The sequence below is a fragment of the Diachasma alloeum genome, unplaced genomic scaffold (genome assembly GCF_001412515.2).
Source record: "Diachasma alloeum isolate Michigan unplaced genomic scaffold, Dall2.0 Dall_scaffold_00694, whole genome shotgun sequence".
Lineage (NCBI taxonomy): Eukaryota > Metazoa > Arthropoda > Insecta > Hymenoptera > Braconidae > Diachasma > Diachasma alloeum.
In genome coordinates, this window is record NW_021680826.1 from 4,444 (window position 1) to 24,885 (window position 20,442).

The 20,442-nt window shown below is 44.9% G+C and overlaps 1 protein-coding gene across 1 annotated transcript; it reads right to left on the reverse strand.

Moving 5' to 3' along the window:
• Window positions 1-970: 970 nt before the first annotated feature.
• On the reverse strand, window positions 971-4,468 carry LOC107044238. The gene is made up of 3 exons (XM_015266044.1): window positions 4,336-4,468; window positions 3,346-3,978; window positions 971-2,979 (listed from the first exon to the last, which is right to left on the reverse strand). The coding sequence occupies exons 1-3, from the start codon at window positions 4,466-4,468 to the stop codon at window positions 971-973; spliced, it is 2,775 nt and encodes a 924-aa protein (XP_015121530.1).
• Between the last annotated feature and the right edge of the window lie 15,974 nt (window positions 4,469-20,442).

Sequence of the window (20,442 nt, forward strand, 5' to 3'; positions counted from 1 at the left end):
CTAGTGAGTGAGTGAGACGAACTAAGACGTGGCCCTCTGGAAAAGGTCGTAAGCTCAGCTGAAAGATGCGCAGACTGAGTGAGCTTGACCCAAAGCAGTCGGGCCTGCTCGATGTTACCAGGGTTCAGAGCTGTTGCTAACGATGATCCAGGAATTCTTCTGAGACGAGCAATGACGCGTTGGCAGATGGCCGTAATTCGAAGCAATCTGTTGAGTGAAGAATAGCGATGAATTAAATCCCAAATCTCTATGCGCTAGACCTTCACGCTCAGAACGACACCAGGTTTCTCTTCTAGATCTGCTGATGTCACTGAAGCAAGCTCTGGAGATGGCCACGACGATGAGCTGTTCATGAGCCACGGTGGTCCGTGCCACCAGAGTTCATGTGCAGAGAGCTGCGCTGTCGTTAGTCCACGAGATGCGCAGTCAGCTGGATTTTCCTTGCCAGGAATGAGTTTCCATTGAGCTCATGAGGTCTCTTGTATGAGTTGGACACGATTTCTCACGAACTCTTTCCATCTGGACGGGTGCGAGTTGATCCCGTGAGGCGCAACTGAGGAGTCGGTCCATAAAAACGTCGGAGCGTTCGAGAGATTGAGCTCTCCTTTCACGTACTTTACGAGTTTGGCAAGCATAACCGCAGCTGTGAGCTCTAGCCTTGGGATTGTCAGCTGTTTGAGAGGAGCTACTTTCGTTTTAGCGCAGACCAAAGGAATCTGAGGCTCTTCATCTCAATTAGCGATTTTGAGATAGACTACGGCTGACATCGCGAGAACAGAAGCATCTGAGAATCCATGGATTTCAATCGACGAGTTCTGGAGAAGGCCTCACCATCTTGGAACAGATAACTTCGAGAGCAGAGTGAGATCATTTCGAAAACTTTTCCAACGCTCGGCAACTTGTTCTGGGACTTCCTCATCCCAACCGAGCATTCCAATCCAAGTCTCCTGCATGAGCAGTTTCCCTCTGATCACGACAGGAGATAGAAATCCGAGTGGGTCATAGATCTGAGCGATCTCTGAGAGGATATTCCTCTTAGAAACCTTCGATTCATCGCTGGTCCGACTTGAGAAGACGAAGTTATCCGAGCTGGGCTGCCACGACAAGCCAAGAATCCGGGTCTCCGAATCCTCATAAACTCGCTGGTCATTGGAGGCACTATCAGNGGAACAGATAACTTCGAGAGCAGAGTGAGATCATTTCGAAAACTTTTCCAACGCTGGGCAACTTGTTCTGGGACTTCCTCATCCCAACCGAGCTTTCCAATCCAGGTCTCCTGCATGAGCAGTTTCCCTCTGATCACGACAGGAGATAGAAATCCGAGTGGGTCATAGATCTGAGCGATCTCTGAGAGGATATTCCTCTTAGAAACCTTCGATTCATCGCTGGTCCGACTTGAGAAGATGAAGTTACCCGAGCTGGGCTGCCACGACAAGCCAAGAATCCGGGTCTCCGAATCCTCATAAACTCCCTGGTCATTGGAGGCACTATCAGGAGCGAGCCACTGGAGTAGCGCTGGATTATTACTATGCCATTTTGCCAGAGGCATTCCTCCAGCAGCGCAGAGATCCCGAACTTCTTGCGCGGTCCTAACGAGCTGGTCATGCGTATCCGCACCTCCACAGATGTCGTCAACGTATCTTCCTTTCACGATAGGCGAGACGGCCAAAGGGAACCGATGTCCTTCATCCTCAGCCAGCTGAAGAAGAACACGGTTTGCGAGAAACGGAGCTGATCTCGTGCCGTATGTGACTGTTGTCAGTTGATACGTGACTAGTTCTCCACTTGAGTCGGTCCATAGAATCTGCTGCAGGGGCCAGTCATCCTTGTGAACTCTAACGTGGCGGAACATCTTGGTGATGTCCGTCATGAAGATGACTTTGTGCTGTCTTGACCAGAGCAGCACGTCCGAAATATCCCTCTGCAACTTGGCTCCTGTGTGGAGAATGTCGTTGAGTGAGTTCCCTGAACTGGTCTTCGCTGATCCGTTGAACACTACTCTCAGTTTCGTCGTTTCACTGCTCTCTCTGACTACACCATGATGAGGTAGATAGTAACTCCTTTGAGCGTCAGACGGCCCTACCTGAAACCCTTTAGAGACCCTCAACCCTCCTGAAGCTTGCGCTTCATGTGCTAAGGTCGTCTCGTCAGAACGACAAGCGGAATCCGCCTGAACCGAAGACGAAGAGCGATGAGTCGAGCGAGTTACTACTCTCATATGGTCGAAATCCTCATACTCCTTGAGAAAGTCAGAGTAAAGCTGGAGAAAGTGCGCATCTTTTGAGATTCCAGCGAGCATACGATGAAGACAAGCTAGCACTGGACGATAGGAATTCCCTAATGATAAAACTGGAGCTGAGAAGGGCAAACGAACGACATATCGACCTGAGCTATCTCTTGAGTGAGTCTGATGGAAGTGGCGTTCACACTCTAATTCTTCCGTTGAGAGATTCGCGTCAGTGCGCCCAGGAACTTCCTCCTGAACCCAAAACTTCGTGAGAAGGTCATTGAGCTCATCGTTCGATACGCTCAGGTGATGAGAAGAGTACGATGTTGGTTGATCAGGTCCCGCTGGCCCGTAAACAATCCAGCCAAAGCTGGTGAGTTGAGCGACTGGAGCCTGAACCCCTCCTCTAATCACGTTGGGCTTGATGACCTGACCAAAAATATTAGCACCGACGAGAAGGTCAATTGGTGCAGAGACTCGGAAATGAGGATCAGCAAGCTCTAAACCCTCGATATGATCCCACTTGAGGCCCTCTGCTGAGAAGGACGGTAGCGTTGAGGTGAGACGTTCAAGGGAGTGAGCTGTAACTTCAATGCGTTCTTCTGAGTGGATCGATTGCAGCGTGAGATGTACTTCGCCGGTCGTTGTCCCAAACGATGATCCTCCCACTCCTGTTATGTGGACAGAACTACGAGTTTTCTTTAAATTCACCTTCCGAACTAGTTGATCTGAGATGAGCGAGAGTTCGGAGCCTGAATCCAACAAGAGTCGAACTTGATGCGGAGGGCAATAATCGCTCACTAGAAGAGTTAAACAAGTTGCGAGAAGGACTCCAGGCCGAGAGGTTTGCGCAGAACAACTATGGGCTGAACAAGGAATCGACGCTTGGGACGGTCCGCTTCAGGCCTGAGGATGGGCTGAAGACGCAGCCTGAGCAGCATCACCGGTGTGAGTGTACGTCACGACAGGCACGCTGGTCGATGGAGCAGAAGCACTCGGGCGCTGAGCTCCTGCATCGTTGCGAGGGACTTGAGATGCTGGACCACGTTGAGCTGGACGACGAGCGCGATCAAAATGCAGCAGGGAATGGTGCCTCTCCTGGCATGTCCGGCACGTACGAGTGGTCTTGCAGACTCTGATACTGTGCTTCCCCAGACAGTTGTAGCACAGATAGAGCCGTTCGACAACCTTCTTCCTTGCTGTTGGTGTAAGCGACTTGAACCCGCTGCAAGAAGCGATGTAGTGATCCATCTTGCAGTAGGAACAAGGATAGCCCGCGTCGGCCCAGGACGTCGACTTTGTGGACTGTATTTGCGCTGGACTGGGAGATTTCTGGGCTGACTGCTGCGCATGCGAAGACACAGAGGCTTGATTGACTTTGGCACTACTCTTGGTCATCGAACGAGTCTGGACGCTGGGCTGCGAAGGACGAGAGGCGTCGTTCGATGTGTGCACCGAAGACCCAACCTCCAAGGTCTCCATGGCTCGTGAACGACCTTGTAGGAAATCGAGGAGATGTTCAAGTGTCGGATACTCAGTCGATGCTCCAATTTTATTCTCCCATGCCTCACGAAGCTTGCTGGACAAGCGACGAGTGAGCACGTGGACGACGATTGGACCCCAATGATCTGTTGGCTGATCTAGTGCTTTGAGCGCGCTGAGTGCCTCAGAAACGAAGCTCGTCAATAAATTAAGGTTTGAGGCACCGTGCGTCTTCATCGGAGCAGGATTGAGAAGCTGGTCAAGGTGAGCTGTAATCAATCAGCGCTTGTTCTCGTATCGATCGACCAAGATTCTCCATGCGATGCCGAAGGAATCTTCAGACACGGGCAAATTAGAGATGAGCTTCAATGGCTCATTGGAGAGACAGAGATGGAGATAGTGCATTCGCTCGACCCCAGGAATCTCCAGATTATTCCCGACCAGCGAATGGAAAAGGTCTCTCCATGGCCTCCACTCCTTATACACTCCAGAGAACTTCGGCAACTCAATCTCCGGAAGAGCTCTGCGCGTTGAACTCTGTAGTTGCGCGTCGCCAGGAACTCGAACCGATTGGTTGAGGTTAGGAGCCCCCTTCTTCTCCAACAGCTGCAGCAGCGCTACTCTACCTGAAGCGTAATGCTTAAGCGCGACATCGAAGACCTGATTCTTAAAATAATCGAGAGAGGTCAAATTCTCGATCTTCTGGCCGACGAGTTTCTCATGGGACGCTTCCAGCTTCGCCCAATACGTTTCCAGCATGATGANTCAATCTCCAGAAGAGCTCTGCGCGTGGAACTCTGTAGTTGCGCGTCGCCAGGAACTCGAACCGATTGGTTGAGGTTAGGGGCCCCCTTCTTCTCCAACAGCTGCAGCAGCGCTACTCTACCTGAAGCGTAATGCTTAAGCACAACATCGAAGATGTGATTCTTAAAATAATCGAGAGAGGTCAAATTCTCGATCTTCTGGCCGACGAGTTTCTCATGAGACGCTTCCAGCTTCGCCCAATACGTTTCCAGCATGACGAGCTTGGAATCCAGAGCCGTCACTCCGAACTACTTGATGCTCTCCTCCTGTGACTCCGTGTAAATGCCTTCGATGAAGGATGCACGTGTCATCTGCAGCGAGATCAGCGCTTCGAGAGTTGCCATCTTGTGGAATTGTCAACAAAAAAAGAAAGAAAACCAACAAGAAAAACCACAACCTCGATCAACTGCTGCGAAAAACTAAAAAAGAAACAATAAGCGAACGTGCCAGGAGAGATGCTCAAAAATAAACAAAGAGCCAAGGATTCAGGTCAAAAAGCAAGAAAAAGCAATATGCGGAAAACAAAGCGTAGCCCAGAACTCCAGCGCAGATCCAAAAAGCGTTAATAATAAGCGTAAATAAATCGNATATAATACGCGTAAATAAATCGAGAAAAGAAATAAATCACATGCAGCCGAACTTGAGGAAAAATCAGCAAAACCCCAGAGAAGCGCAAAAATTGTAATTAATTTGACTTCCCTTTTAGACGAGAAGCTCCGTTTGAATTTTCCCGCGTGTCGATAAGGCAGTTTCCTGAAGCGATGCGTTGAGAACAGGTTGAGCACCTTTTGAGTTGTCCGATGCGACGAGTCTAGGGATCCGCAGGATGAGCACCACTGTCTATCCACTGAGCACGTGTTCACTCGCGGGAAAAATGTTCATCAAACCCGAAAAACACCACTAAACTGAAAACTATTCCACGGATCCGGCTCGAAGGACCAAAATGTTCGATGCCGAATCTGGTTTAAGTGGAATTAGGAAGCGATGGGCGAGATAAAAACGGATTTTCCGGGAGCGTGAGAAGGTCCAGAAATCACTACACGTGGCGTTGGTCACAAAAGTCNGGAACGAGCTGCAAGATAATCCACCTCCTTCAGCGCAGGTCCGTAATAACCTGAGGTAGGTCGTTAGGGCTTTCCGATGGTCCAAGATACCCAAAGGTGGTCAATAATTCCTGGAGTAGGCCTGGAGTCACGCTGATACGGTCCTGATGAGCGAAAATTCTGAAACGGTCCTTCAGTACTGGAGATACGGCCCTGAAGACGGAGTACCCAGGGGTGGAGCAATGAACGGGATCGACACGTCCCTGGCAAGTAGGACCACTGGTGCGGGGCCCTCCGATCAGGTGTTACGGCACTGCACTGGCGTCCCCATACTCTCGCGAAAAACACGGATGCCGCGAAAAAACACACAAAAAACCGAAAAATATTCCACCGATCCGGCTCGAAGGACCAAAATGGTCGATGCCGAGTCTGGTTTGGGAAATATTTCTGAGCGATGGGCAAAAAAACGATGGATTTCTACGGGAGCGCGAAAAGGTCCAGAAAACACAACACGTGCACGTTGGTCACAATAGTCAATTTAATTATGAACAAGTCAATTATTTATACGTGCTAGCTTTAACTAAAATTAACGAGATGGTCAAACAAATGCGCGGGTCATAAAATTATTAACACAGTTCAAAGAACTAAATGACGCAGAGGAACTAATTCGCGAAACAATAGAATAATTCGCAGAACGAGATGTACACAGTACGATGGCCGATATGTAAATGAGGCCGATTGAAAGACCGCAAGGTGGCAGGTATCGATCATCGTGGGTCCAAACGTGCCCCAATTTAAATGGGGGCGTTCGCTGGACACCTGTCCATCAAGTAGTGCCTCAGGTGTCAGAGGTGAGAGGTCACTGGTCAGTTCAGTCGGTTGCGCAGGCCAGTCCTGAGAAGCCATGCAAGCATGCGAGAGGAGCGAGTGTGCGTGAGTGTGCGTGTGTGCGAAAAACTATTCGATGAAAAACCGAACATAATTTATCGATTTTATTTAAAGGAAAATGGTGCAGTATGGATGGGAAATATTCTCGTTACTACTATCGCTCAAATCATATTGTTGGGGATCATTTTGTTGCGGATCATTTTGCTCGGGATCATTTTGGAGAGGATCATTTTACTCGGGATCATTTTGGAGAGGATTTTTTGACCGGGATTTTTTACCGGGATCATTTGACGCGATACCTAAACAAGTAGCGTGCGTCGTACAATCGTTCTCAACGACACATAGTTATACAGTACAACCTCTGATTTCTGCTGATGAAAAATTACTTTCACCTCTCTTCCTGGTTTTGAATGAACCTTCTGGATCTTTCGGTTCAATAGTAGAGCAAATATCTTCAAACCTGCGAATGTGTTCATCACCGCTTCAAAATCGGGAAAACTCACTTCACGTATGACAATATTTAAGACCTAACAAACATGATATGGTCTATACAATAATTAGGATTATCATCTAGTACTTGATTTTTCAGAGCATTTCAAAACCTGGTTGAAGCAAGTCTTTTTCCCAAACGTGGGTCCTAGAAGTCTACTGTTAATCGATTCCTGGAGCGGACACTATCCTCAAATCATGAAAGAAATTACTCCTCCGGATAAAGAATTATTAACTATGTTGATACCAAAGGGGACTACTGGAAAAATTCAACCGCTTGACGTATATGGTTTTAGGATATGGAAGAAGTATGTTCGTCATTTTTCGGATAGTGTCGTCCTAATGGACTATGATATTAATTTACATTTGCGGAACAATATCATAAAGTTACAGTCTTTAGCCCATAATCAATTATCATCACCAAGGTATCAAAATTTATTTCGTTATGCTTGGTTTCAGAGTTGTTACCTTTCTACAAAACCAGATGAATTCGAAAATCCTGTCGATTTTGCATTCGGGCAATCATCTCATCCGCACTGTGATATTGAAGGCTGTTCCAATATTGCAGTAGTCAGATGCTCATGGTGCAAAAAATCACTTTGTTTGGTGCATTTTTTTTAAGAATATCATTTTTGTACGCATTACGTCCCCTAATACCATCTATACTGTAGATTGATCCCAACAGAAAGTATGCTGATTGAGAACATAATAATAGAAGGAATAAATAGTCTGAGCTTCTATAATAATATCAATGAATATTCTAAATTTCATCATTTGGGGATTACTACCATCATTGTTTCCTTTCCATATCGGATCTTCATTCAATCCTTACCATTTAGTTCGGACTATGGTCAGTACCATAGAAATGACACAGTTGATACAAGTAGACGGATAATTTATAGGTTGTAATTCATATACAACTAGCAACGGACATTTTCATGGGTTCAAATTTCGATATTTCTTATTATTCTTTACTCTTTCAAATGAATTCTGTTCGCTAATATAATCAAAAGTAACTCCCACAAAAGTCATTTATCGAATACTTGTATATAATAAATAAAAAAAGTATTTTACTTTCAATTTTAATTTGGGGAAAAGAATCGCAGGATGTGCTTTGAATTGTCTCATGCTTTCGAACGAAATGTGTTTCGCAAAATTCTCATCGATATTTTTTCTCCCTAATTAAAAAAAATTCCCCCCCCCCAAAGGGTAGTTGACCTACCCGACATCACTCCTGGATCCTGTCCCAAGGGTTTCCCTCATCATTAGCCGTAAGCTTCGTTTTGTACAGGAAAAAGTTTGAAATTTCGCAATTCACGAAAAATATATTTTGCAAGTTTTGAATTTCCATTTAAAAAAAAAAACGAAAAAGGTATTCTGTATTTTTTTCTGCTTTTTCAAATGGAATTTATCCCATGGGATTTCCATCAAATTTTTTTTTCTATGAGAAAAATGAATTTTCACAAGGGTAGTTTACCCTCCATATTTCACCCCCCGGAGACGGTTCTAATTCGCATTTTCATCATTCCTTGTGACCTTCATGATACACTGCGAAAGAGTTGTTCAAAAAGCTTCCTTATGTGTGCAATCGAAAAATGACCCCGAGAGGTGGTCAACTTCAGAGAGCACTTTCACCCCCTAAAACCCAATATGGGCAGCTAAAAAAAATACGTGTCCCTTAGTTTTGGGTCCCCTATAACATATTCAAGTTTCATCGAAATCGGAGGGGGAGATCTGCATAGTGGTCCTTGTCAGTTTGGAATATTTTCATGAGCGTCTGATCCTTGGTTTAGCTTATGACATTATGAACGGTTTGGATCCACATTTGAAGTTCGTGTATGATGATGAACTCCTCGGTGTACGGGCCTTTCTGTATAAGGCAGCAGATACCGCAGCAGATTCGTTCTGTCTGGAGTTTCGTCGTGGTCAAGATGGTCAGTTGCCTCGTGATTCACTGGCCAGCATGACCATCGGCGGAGAGCGGCCATGAATGAGGCGGGGCAGTCCACCTTGCCCCGTTAGCACGTTGACCAGCCCATGCATGGCGTATTCTTTTATCATGTAGAAGAGCAGGATCTGTCCGTCCAGCTGACTTTCTCTTTCTTGATGTCGGCTGGCTTAATGTCCGAAACTGAGGGTTTCATTTGCGCGTGCCAGGATGGCGTTATAAACACCCTGGTCTATCGGAGTCGCGTTATGGGAGTGCAAGTTGAAGACACTCGATGTCGGGTTTGTAGACAGCCCCCGGAAACTCTCTCACATCTTTTATCGGCTTTTCCGATGCATGCAATTACGAGTGATATTCATCATCATAATGCGGCTTTGAGTGTACTGTATTATCATTTGCGGTACACCTATGAAGTAGAACCCCTATGGAGTGGAACGCCGGTGCTGCGTTATGTTGTAGGAGACATTGAGTCCATCGTCGTGAATGAGAGGTGTAAGATCTGCTGCAACTGCTCATTCGCGATTGTCAAGCTTATCGCTGCAACCAAATCTGACATTCTTCTTTTCTATTTCGATGACAAAATCATCTATGTCATTGAGTTCTCGGCTCCGGCTGAAAGCAATATAGCAGCTAAAGAAGAGCACAAGCAGCTCAAGTATTAACCACTGCTGTTTGAGCTACGTCAACTGAACCGGGGCTTCAGAATCAAATTGGTTGTCCTCATTATTGGCTCTGGGGAGGGGGGGGAGAATGGAGCAGTCTTCCATTTCCGCACTCGAAATCATCCCGGCTTGTAGGAGTAAAGCCTTCATATTAGCTGGCCAAATGCAGAAGGCTGTCATCCTTGGGTCCCTTCGCCTACTTAAGCAGTATAATTCCGGATTGCAGTAGAGCTAACCCTCTCAGCAGAGGGAGCACTATTGCAGAGCGATTGGGAGAAGTTTGTATCGCTTAGTTTGCTGGGCGGTCTTCGAGGTGAAGTCAGAGCTCTCGCGGATTGTTGAGCGATCTCATTTACTAGTAACAAAAATACTAATAAAGTTTTCAAAGTAATGTATGTTCTTTATTGTAATTTCCGGGATTATTTCAAATTCATATTCGTCATTGCGGGTGTGCACGGGATGCGTCAAGATAACGCAGATATCAGCTCCAGCCGAGGTAGAAATTGGTAGTCGTCCGATGAACAGGCCTGTGCAATATCAAGAAAATTGACCATCAACGAACCAGCAACGAAGTCTACGTCGCTCAATGTCGAGGTGTTCGTCAATTTCAACAGCCTTTCATTTTGCAAATCTCATAATATCAGCATTTCTGTTTTCTGCGTTGCTCATGCGAGAGAGCATGACGTTTCAAGTGTGGGGAAAGCAGATGCGATGAGGAAGTTCGTTCACACACCGGGTGTGGATTTTGAAACAGTTGTGAAATTGTATTTCAATACCCAGCTTTGGTCCATTGCTGCAAGTACAGATGTCTCCCCATGGCTAGTCAGGGCTGACCAACTTCAAGAACATCTAATTCACATAAAAGGGGTTTGTGTCAAAGCAGATCCGCGGGGAACAAATTTCCAACTCTTAATGGACCAACGGATCGCCGATTTTGCGGAAGGTAGAGACGTCATCACTAGATTGTTGGGTTTAAATGAGGCAAATAAGCCGCGCCGATGCCTCGTAGACGGTCTGGGCACTGTTGCCAAGTCCCTTTTTGGAATTATGGACGCTCAGAATGCACAGGAAATAAATGAAAATCTTTCGCGACTAGAAAGCGGAGTCAAGGGATGTTTGGATATTTCCAATGTTTAGGCGAGAGTTAGTCAAAAAAACCGAGAAAACGCCAGATTCGGGAAAGGGATGGAGAAGTTCACACAAATAATAATTGACCCTGTGCGCGTGGATAGAGTCACAATAAACGTATATTTTCACTTGAAATACACAACACAATCAAAAAAATTTCACGTCAAATTGAACTGTGTCAGTCAATAACTGAGTTAAAACACGATAGAGATTTGTCACAATTGAGATGGTCACATTAATTATAGATATTAATTGCGGAGAGAAAACACTTGTCGCCATGCGATTCGAGAAGTAAGAGATTTCGCAAGTGTCGCAATAGGTGGCCCTTATGCAAATTAGGTTGGGCGCGGCCGGTAATCCAGATTCGCGTCCAGGAGGTGCTGCCACTAGAAGTTAAGGGCTGATAAGATTAATTAAGGTTAATTTATAAGGAATTGTTTTCTGGCTATGCCAATTCCGTTTGTCAAATGAATTATGGTAGCTTTTTTTCAGATTGCCAAGCATTTCGTATTATGGTAGTTCATGAACATATCCGGAATTGGCATTTTTCTTTTTTATTTCTGTCGTTTTGGTAGTCTTATTTTTTCATTCAATACATGCACCCATGTAGTCTTGGCATACTCTATTCGACGATTTTTTTTGTTTTTTATGGGATTATTATTATGGAATACTGGGAATTCATAAAGAAGGTTTCAACTTCATATAATCGTAACTTTTCAATTTTCCATGAATCTTTTCAGAAGGACAGGATACCAAACCTTTCCCCGATTTTTCAAATATTTTTCCACGTTTAGAAATGAGAAATTATGAGGCATAATGGGTGGCGGGGGATAGAGCAGATGGGTGCATGAATAAATCAGTTTTCGGGCTGAATAAAAAAAATATGACAGGAGTGATTCAGTGCCTGACACATTTCCGTGGAAACTTGGGCTCTTTCTAATTATCCGATTACAATGGATGTTACTCGCAAACAGAGGGTAACAAATTCTCTTTACATTAAATTAATGTGGTTTTATTCATTGGGTAAAATCCCTATTATTATTGTTTGAGAACCAATGAAAACCCGTGGAGATGACAGAAACTGGTTCAGTGGTAATGACTCGGAAATTGACGGAGTTCATCAAAGATGTTATAATTTATTTGATAAGTTTCACCAGAAATAGTAGAAAGTTTTTTATTAAGCCAAACTAAGGATATTATTCTATTTGAGCTAAGTGAATCATCGTTACTGACCGTTGATGTCTCTGTACCAAGTGAATTGTGGGGGAGGACTCCCCTGTGTTGAACACGTAAGATGAACGTCGGTGCCGCTTTCTGCGGATATCGCTATTTGAGAGCGTTGCATCAGTCTCGGCGGTATCGCTCCACTAGGTTCTGAAATAGCAATAACCATCTATTAATAACAAAGAAATGATCAATTTATCAAGGGCAGAACCAAATTTGATCTAGACAAAATTTCGAGAAGTTGTTGAGTGAACAATTTTTAGGCCTTCATTCTGCATAGACATGGTCATATAATGCAGCTCACCTTATAATGCAAATACTTATTATGCAAAGTATTGAGATGCACGGTCGCGCATCGGCCAAGAAAAGTTTTGACTCCGACTGAACCAAAAAGGCCGAGTGCACTGCATTTTGTATACATGATGGAACTCTCCCCTTCATTGCCTCAAAAGAATCTCTATTTTATCTTACGAGAACGGGAAGATAAATCGAAAAATTGTCTTGTGTTACTATATCAATCGTCCATAAGCATTTCAGTAGCGCCAGCTTCGTATTATTTGGATTAACAACGAAGAAAATACGCGTATAGCAACAGGTTGATATTCACTTCCTCGTGATGCACATCGTCTTGATAAATTATAAGGTTTTTGTTACAATGTAGGCAATGCTGATCCAAGTGAACCTTACATTAGCATGCTGAGGTGTTGCCAACAGTGTATTCACATGTCGGCTGTGAGTGTCCGCCTAAAATTCCTTGGAAAAAATTCCTTCAGAACTAATTATTTTGGAAAAAACTACTTGGCAAATGATTACTTTGGAAAAAAAAATTGAGAAAAAAAAATGGAAATATTTTTTTTTTATATTTGTTAAATATTTTTTTAGTCAACTATGGGATTTCTAAACAACTTATTTTATTGAAATATTTTTAATTGATTTTCCTCGACTCAAATTTTCCAAGTTTTTTGTTCGACTTTCTTAATGAAAATTGCACAATATAATGAAAAAAAATGATAATGAAAAAAATTGACCTATATTGAAAAATCTCTGAAATATTTCAAATTCTACAAATTCATGTTCAAATTACTCCGAAACCGCGAAGGCGATTTTGCTAAAATTCCATTCCAGGGTTAATCATACAAAGTTGCATCAATTATTATGACAAGTAATCAATCTCATCGTTTGTCTAAGGAGAATCACGCAATTTGTAAAAAAAAAAATGAAATTTTTCGACGTTTTTTCACAAGGTTTATTGCAAAATCTAAAGAATCGTTAACGCGATATGAGAAAGTAATCAATTCTAAGTTACATGAAAACACACCGATTGTATGAAAAAAAATGTATTGCAACCTTTGTTTGAGAGAAATCGTAGTACAAAATTTTAGTCACATACACACACAAACACACACACGCATGTACGCACACACATACATACTCCCCCTAGGAACTGCATGACCTTGTCGTTGATGGAGGGGCTTAAGGGATTCATTTCGAACTAAGAAGCAGTTTATTTCGGTGCGGACCAACACCTTCCCACCGAGCGGAGCCGAGGACAACTTAGTGGAGAAGCCCAACTCCTACGGCTCCCGCGGACCAAAAATAGAGGGGCACAGGGTGGGCTCCGTACAACAGCCCACAATAAAGAAGATGGGTTGGCTCCCTGTAACAGCCTAAAGGAACATGAATAGTGATGAGAAAATATAAAGTTCCCATGCGGGCATCCCTGAAAAGGTAAATCCCGCCGTCAGTTTCGATCGGGTGAAAGCCCCGGTGGCTGATGATGGCTCCGTGGATTGTGGGAGGAGCCAACCATCACGTGATTTGAAGGTGGACTCCTTGGCCTCGTGTGCTACAAGGAGGGATAGGTTTCAGACCGATAAAACAAGTGGAGGAGGTGGACTATCTGCCCAACAACAGAAGGAATGGAAGCATGGATGGGGACGTCTTCGTAAACTGGTTCCAACACTAAATTCGTTCATACAAACCAGGCCGAATATTCATAAGTCGATAAAGGCCGATATGCTGTCGGTCCTCGACATCGTGGAGAGGCTTGGGGAATTGGACGAAGCACGAGCATCAATCCTGGAGGTCACCGTTGTGCCGGTATAAATGCCAGCACCATTACTGCCACGTTCATGGTAGAACTCGGAATCGCCGCTGAATGAAACGAAGACGGAAGAGGGAATGGAATCGACTGACAGTGATCCGAGGATTCGTAAAGCACTGCGCAGAAAGCGAAGTACCAAGGCGTCTCCTGGAGCGGGAGGTCAAACACCGAAGAAGCCCAAGCAGCAGAAAGCAGCTCACAGTGGAATAGCACCGAAGCCATCTGCCAGGCCACCTGCTAAGCCACCGGAATGAGAAACGGTGAAAAATAAGGAGGCGAAAAAGCACCAAGACAAGCAGCCTACCGAGCCATTGCCTCGTAAGAAGGCAAATAGCAGGAAGGAATGGAAACCAGCGCCCAGACCTAATGCGTTGATTATATGTCCAAAGAAAAGTATTCGGAGATCCTTACCCGAGTGAAGAAGGACGTCCCTAAGGAGCAATGCGAATGTGTCGACAAACTGCGCAGAACCGCAACGGGGGACATGGTCATCATCCTGAGTAAAAAGGCAACTGATGGGGCCTCCCAGCTGCATAAAACCATCTCCGATCTCCTCAGAGATATGGCTGGGGTTCTCAGTAAGTGACCACAAGAGGAACTCGAAATCAAGGACCTCGACGAAGCTGCGACAAAGGAGGAAGTGCTCAAAGCACTGAAAGCGGCAGCTGGAGACCAATGCGACATCAGTCTAGGAGCGATCAAGTCCTTACGTAAGGCTTATGGAGGAACAAAAATTGCCTCAGTGATCCTAGCAGCGACGGCAGTGAAGAAGATCCTGGGAGAGCATGGGAAAATCAAGATAGGCTGGGTGAACTGCCGCATAAGAAGAGCGGAGAGACCGATCAAATGCTTCAAATGCTGGCACTATGGATGTGAAAAGATAGTATTTCCCCGGCGTAGAGTCCGATCTGACACCTCGGGAATCTCCTAATTAAAATAGTTTAAGTAAACCGATCAGTTAAAACCATTAAATTATCGTAAGAAATTTATTTAACTCGTATTTCTACGCGCCTACTCGAGTGCCAGAGCGAAGCAAATTAGACGGCGCGTACGCCTAAAATATCGATCGGACCAGAGCCCGACGGGCAGCAACAAGTCGAAGGGCACTCTTGCTTGCGCGTTACCACGAGTTGTCAGGCTGTGTATTCGACTATTTCACACCATTGTTCAATTACCGTTGTCTAGCAATCTCTGCTATATTTTCATTTATTTGAATATTAAATATTGTTTCATTGTACGTTCCGTATCATTATTATTTGAGTGTCCTCGATCAATTAGTATAATACACCGTTGGAGATTACCGCAGAGAGTCGATTCCCGAGCTGTCGCATCATTCGTAAGTAATAAACTATTTCTGCTGTCTCTCCTCTCGGCGATCATCACTCCAAGGGTCTTCCAATCGAACCTATTATTTCCATTTGATCGTTCTTTGTTGGTTTGTGTAAATCAACGGGCGCCCAGCAGTTCAACAAATTATTAACCGAGCCCCGGCAACCTCTGAACCAAGGTCGCGCCGGGTGAGGGTTTTCAAAATTTTATATTTCATAATTATTTTGATCGTTAAAAGAGGTTAACACGAAAACCCGTCTCATGGACATCTCGCTACGAAATGTAATAGTACAGTGAATCGCTCGAAACTCTACGTCAAGTGTGTAGAGGATGGCCACAAGGCTAAGGACTGTAAGAAGGAGCCGCCGTGTGCCTTGTGCATCGAGAAAAACAACTCGAAGAATTGTGCCCACATTGCTGATAGTAGTAGAGGCCCAGCTTACAAGGAGGCACTCCAGAAGCTCACTAACAGAAGACGGTAATAAATCGAGAAACGACAAGGTGCTACAGCTCAACCTCAATCACTGTAGGGACACACATGATCTGCTCATGCAAACGGTGCGGGAGCTGAAACCTGACATTGTGATGATCTCAGAGCCATACTAACATCTTGGCACCAAAAGCTGGGTCACTGACAGCAGTACAAAGGCTGTTATCTGGTCTTGTGGGAGGCAACCTTTTCAGAGCAACACCAGTAGTATGGAGGATGACTTTGCGAGGGCAAAAGTTGATGGAATCTGTTTCTACAGCTGTTACGTCCCTCCAAGTCTTTCTATCGATGAGTTCACGGACTTCCTGGATTGCCTGACCGAGGATGCGAAGCAGCACTCTCCGGTGGCAATAGCCGGAGACTTCAACGCCTGGAGAGTTGACTGGAGCAGTAAGGAGACCAACGCCAAAGGACAAGCCGTCCTGGAAGCAATGTCATCACTGGATGTGGTATTGCTCAACAGCGGTAATAAATCGACCTTCACGAGGGGCGAAGCGAGCTTAATAGTGGATCTTACCTTCGTGAGCAACAACAAGCCGTTGAAGCCGTGAGCTGCCAAGTGGAAGCAGCAGAGGCTTGTGTTCCTCCCGAAAGGGAAAAAGCCGCTGGACGAAACGTCATCATATCGTCCCTTCTGTATGCTCGATACCGCTGGCAAGATTGTTGAAGGCATCATCCATAGGAAAATAGAAGCAGCAGTTGAGCCGCTGTTAGCCAAAAACCAATACGGGTTTCGGAGAGGTCGATCAACTCTCGATGCTATCAACCTTGTTGTCACTACCGCCAGGGAAGCGATTTCAGGGACAAGATGGCTCAGGGGCACTAAAAAGTACAGCCCAGTGGCGACACTGGACACCAAGAATGCCTTCAATTCAGCCAGGTGGGACTGTATCATGGAGGCTCTGGCAGAGTTCAGCATACCTGAATACCTGCGAAAGATGGTCGAAGACTACTTCACTGATAGAGTTCTTAAACATGACACGGAGTGTGGGCCCAAAGAGTACAGAGTCACTGGAGGGGTACCTCAGGGCTCTTGTGGAATATCATGTACGGTGGGCTCCTGAAACCGACACTACCACCTGATGTCAAGCTCGTGGCGTATGAAGAGAAAAAAAAATTCTAAGAGAATTAGAATTTAGAGAGAAAAAATTTCCGCTTCACCCAGTCGGGAATCGAACCCGGGTCTCCCAGATACGCGCCGGGTACTCTTATCGACTAAACTACCGGGAACCACAGAAATTCACTCTCAAATTCACCACATATACCGCCTAACCTCCTTTAGGCATTAAAGAATTCTAAGAGAATTAGAACTGAGAGAAAAAATTTGCGCTTCACCCAGCTGGGAATCGAACCCGGGTCTCCCAGATACGCGCCGGGTACTCTTATCGACTAAACTACCGGGAACCACAGAAATTCACTCTCAAATTCACCCCATACAATATCTGGAGGAGATTAAACTTGTTTTCAAAATGACCTTCAGGGCAATTCGTCGCTGGATGGACACCGTAGGCCTGCAGCTGGCGGAGCACAAAACAGAAGCCGTGTTGATCACTAGTAGGAAGCGGGTCGAGACTATAACGCTGCAAGTCGGAGATTACGAGCTCACTTTCCAGCCTTACCTTCGGTATCTGGGGGTGATGGTCGATGCTCGACTTAACTTCAAGCAGCAAGCAGAGGACGTGGGTGGTAAGGCTTCTGCAGTCAGAGCCAACTTATCGCGCCTTATGCCCAACATAGGAGGTCCAAAGCAGAGAAGACGAACATTACTGTCGTCAGTGGTTACATCGTTACTTACGTACGGTGTTGCTATTTGAGTGCTGCCACAATGGCCGCGAAGTTTGCGAAGCGCGAAGCAACACTGCGCGGAGTGTTGCGTACGTCAAAAAAACATACGAGCGCTCAGACGCGGCCATTCAACTGCGTTTGGTGAATGTGACGGAATCCAAATTGACAGAATAGTTCAAATTCATTGGGTTTCAGGTTGTAAAATGGATCCTAACGAATTATTAATATTAACTTACGGATACACAACTCTCAATTTCTTTTTAATTCAAACCTCTTCCTGGAGCTCCAAATCACCGATCGTGAAAAATTTTTTGAATTTACAAGAATGTGGCCTCATCAGTTTCAGAAATGACTGGAGTTGGTTTCACCACGACTTATAAAACATAGCATAAGGAAGCCATTGTCCCCTGAGATCCAGCTTGCTATAACATTATCGTATGATTTCCATGCTTTATTTAAAGCTTAAACAAGTTGAATGCCTTATCAGCCGTTGATTCAAACAAATAGATGATTAATTTCCTTTCCTCGTAGATATTTGGCTCAAGGAGACAACGTTAATTCCAAACCTTGGGAATTCCGAGTGGGCAAATCGACTGCTCGGAAAGTGATTCATGAAGTCTGTCGAGCCATTTGGGGCATATTACGGCCAATATATCTGCCGATATTCAATGAAAATCGATTTATGGAAATCGCCCACGCTTTTCAAGCTAAATGGCAACTTCCCCATTGTCTTGGTGCTTTAGATGGATGTCACATTCCAATTCGGAGTCCCCCAAACTCAGAGTCTTCCTTTTTTTGCTTCAAGAAATATTTCAGTATCAATTTAATGGTAACATGCGATGCCAATTATAAATTTACGTGGGTCGATATGGGACAATACGGTGAGACATCATTGTGCCCCTATCATCGTATTCTGGGGATGTTTATTGAAATTGTGGAGTTAAATGGTTTCCTCTTTATAGGATCCACCAGTGATTCTGGTGTGTGGTCAAATACCATTTTAGCCCAATACTTGGAAGGAGGAAAATTACAACTCCCACCCGCTCAGCCCCTCCCAGGATCTCCAAAGCTTCTACCCTATTTTTTCATCGCAGACGAAGGATTCCCACTCAAAAAATATATTATGCACCCATACTCACGTCGTCAACTAGGAACTGGAAAACGACTTTTCAATTATCGCCTCTCCCGAGCTCGTCAAATAATCGACAATACTTTCGGTATCCTCAAAACACGATGGCAAATTCTTAGAAGAGGACTGAGTTGTAATTACGAAAATGCTACATACATGGTGAACGCCCTAGTTTGTCACACCACTGTATCATAGTCTTGATACCGATCATAGTTATACCCAACAATGCTACCAACACCGAAATATTTCATTAGATCTTGTGGTGGATGAAGATTACCAAAGCTATCGAAATAGATGATTTCATTCTTGTGCTTCTTGTAGGCGACCCAGTGTGTCCCAGGTCCAGCCTTATCATCAAGATTGACGATAGCCGACTCATATTCATGGGGCCCCTTTTTCGACATTTCATCTCTCATGTATACACCACGAAAGTGTGGAATACTCATTACCTTTGAGTAATTCAACAAGTCAGCATCCGTGAGAGCTCGGTGTGGTTATGCGTTTTTTGGATGGAGCCCTAAACCTTTCTTATATGGCTTCAAGTATAACCCTTTGCCTAATGTAATGGCCTCCATTGCCTGATTATGACGTTTGCTCTCCTCGAGGGCCTTTTTGGTTGCATTCGCGTCATTAATGGCTTTTATGATGCCTGCTGCGCCGCCGGCCAGTTCGCCTGTAGCACTCAATCCCGCAAAGAGAGGGATGAGAAAGGCTAGTACGCCCCCGATTTTCGAGGGCACCGGTAGAATGCGCGGCAATCGCACTTGCTTCCTGCTACCAATTACTTTAACGGCATCACGTGCACCTTTCAATGTTGTTTTGATGGCATCCGTTCCTGTACGCATAGATGTCTTGGCAGCTTGAAGAATTTGTTTCAAGCTTACTTTTTTTTTCCAATACCACCACCTGTACGTCGTTTTTTTCCTCCTTTCCTCTTCTTGGGGAGAATGGTGTTGCGACTCCGTTTTGAGACCCTCATACCGAGGGATGTTTTGGCTTTCATGACATTGGCCACACCCCAAGCAGCCGCTTTTTCAGCGAGACCGGCGTCTCTCGATAAAACTCGTTGCCAAGCACTGTCCTCAAGAATTTTATCTGTCGCGTGACGTGCAGTGAGGTTATCTCGATTTTTTGAGTAGGCAATATCGTGTTCCTTGCAGGCAGTTTCTAGAGGATTGACACCCGGGTCACCACTCTTCAGCCTTTTTTGGAGTTTTGTTCCAGGACCACAGTACTGGTAGCCTGGTATATGCAGCTCTACCGGCAGGTGTCTGATGAGGCGATTGAACAAACCTTTGCCCCGACACCCTCTTCTCCTTTTTTTTCTATGTTTGCTGGCTTTCATGGCTCAGCAAAGACTGATATGTGAGGGAATAACTATCCTGTATTTATAGGTTTTCATGTCAGTCGTCATTCGAACATCGAGGGGTGTGGATCTCCTTAAGATACTCAAAGGGTCACTCGCTGTCACAGTATTTGACATATCGTGCACTGCAAAAAAATTTTCCAGAGTCGGCTCTGAAGAATTCAAATATCATGAATATTTGGATTTTTTGAAAAAAAAAAATACTTACATAAACAAAAGATCTGTACGGCTGATCATTTTAACAAGTTTTCTTTATAATAGAGGGATTTTTTTTGGTACTCATTGTACTTGGATATGTACTAAAAACTGTGATGATGATACAACAATGACGGTCATCGAGTGAA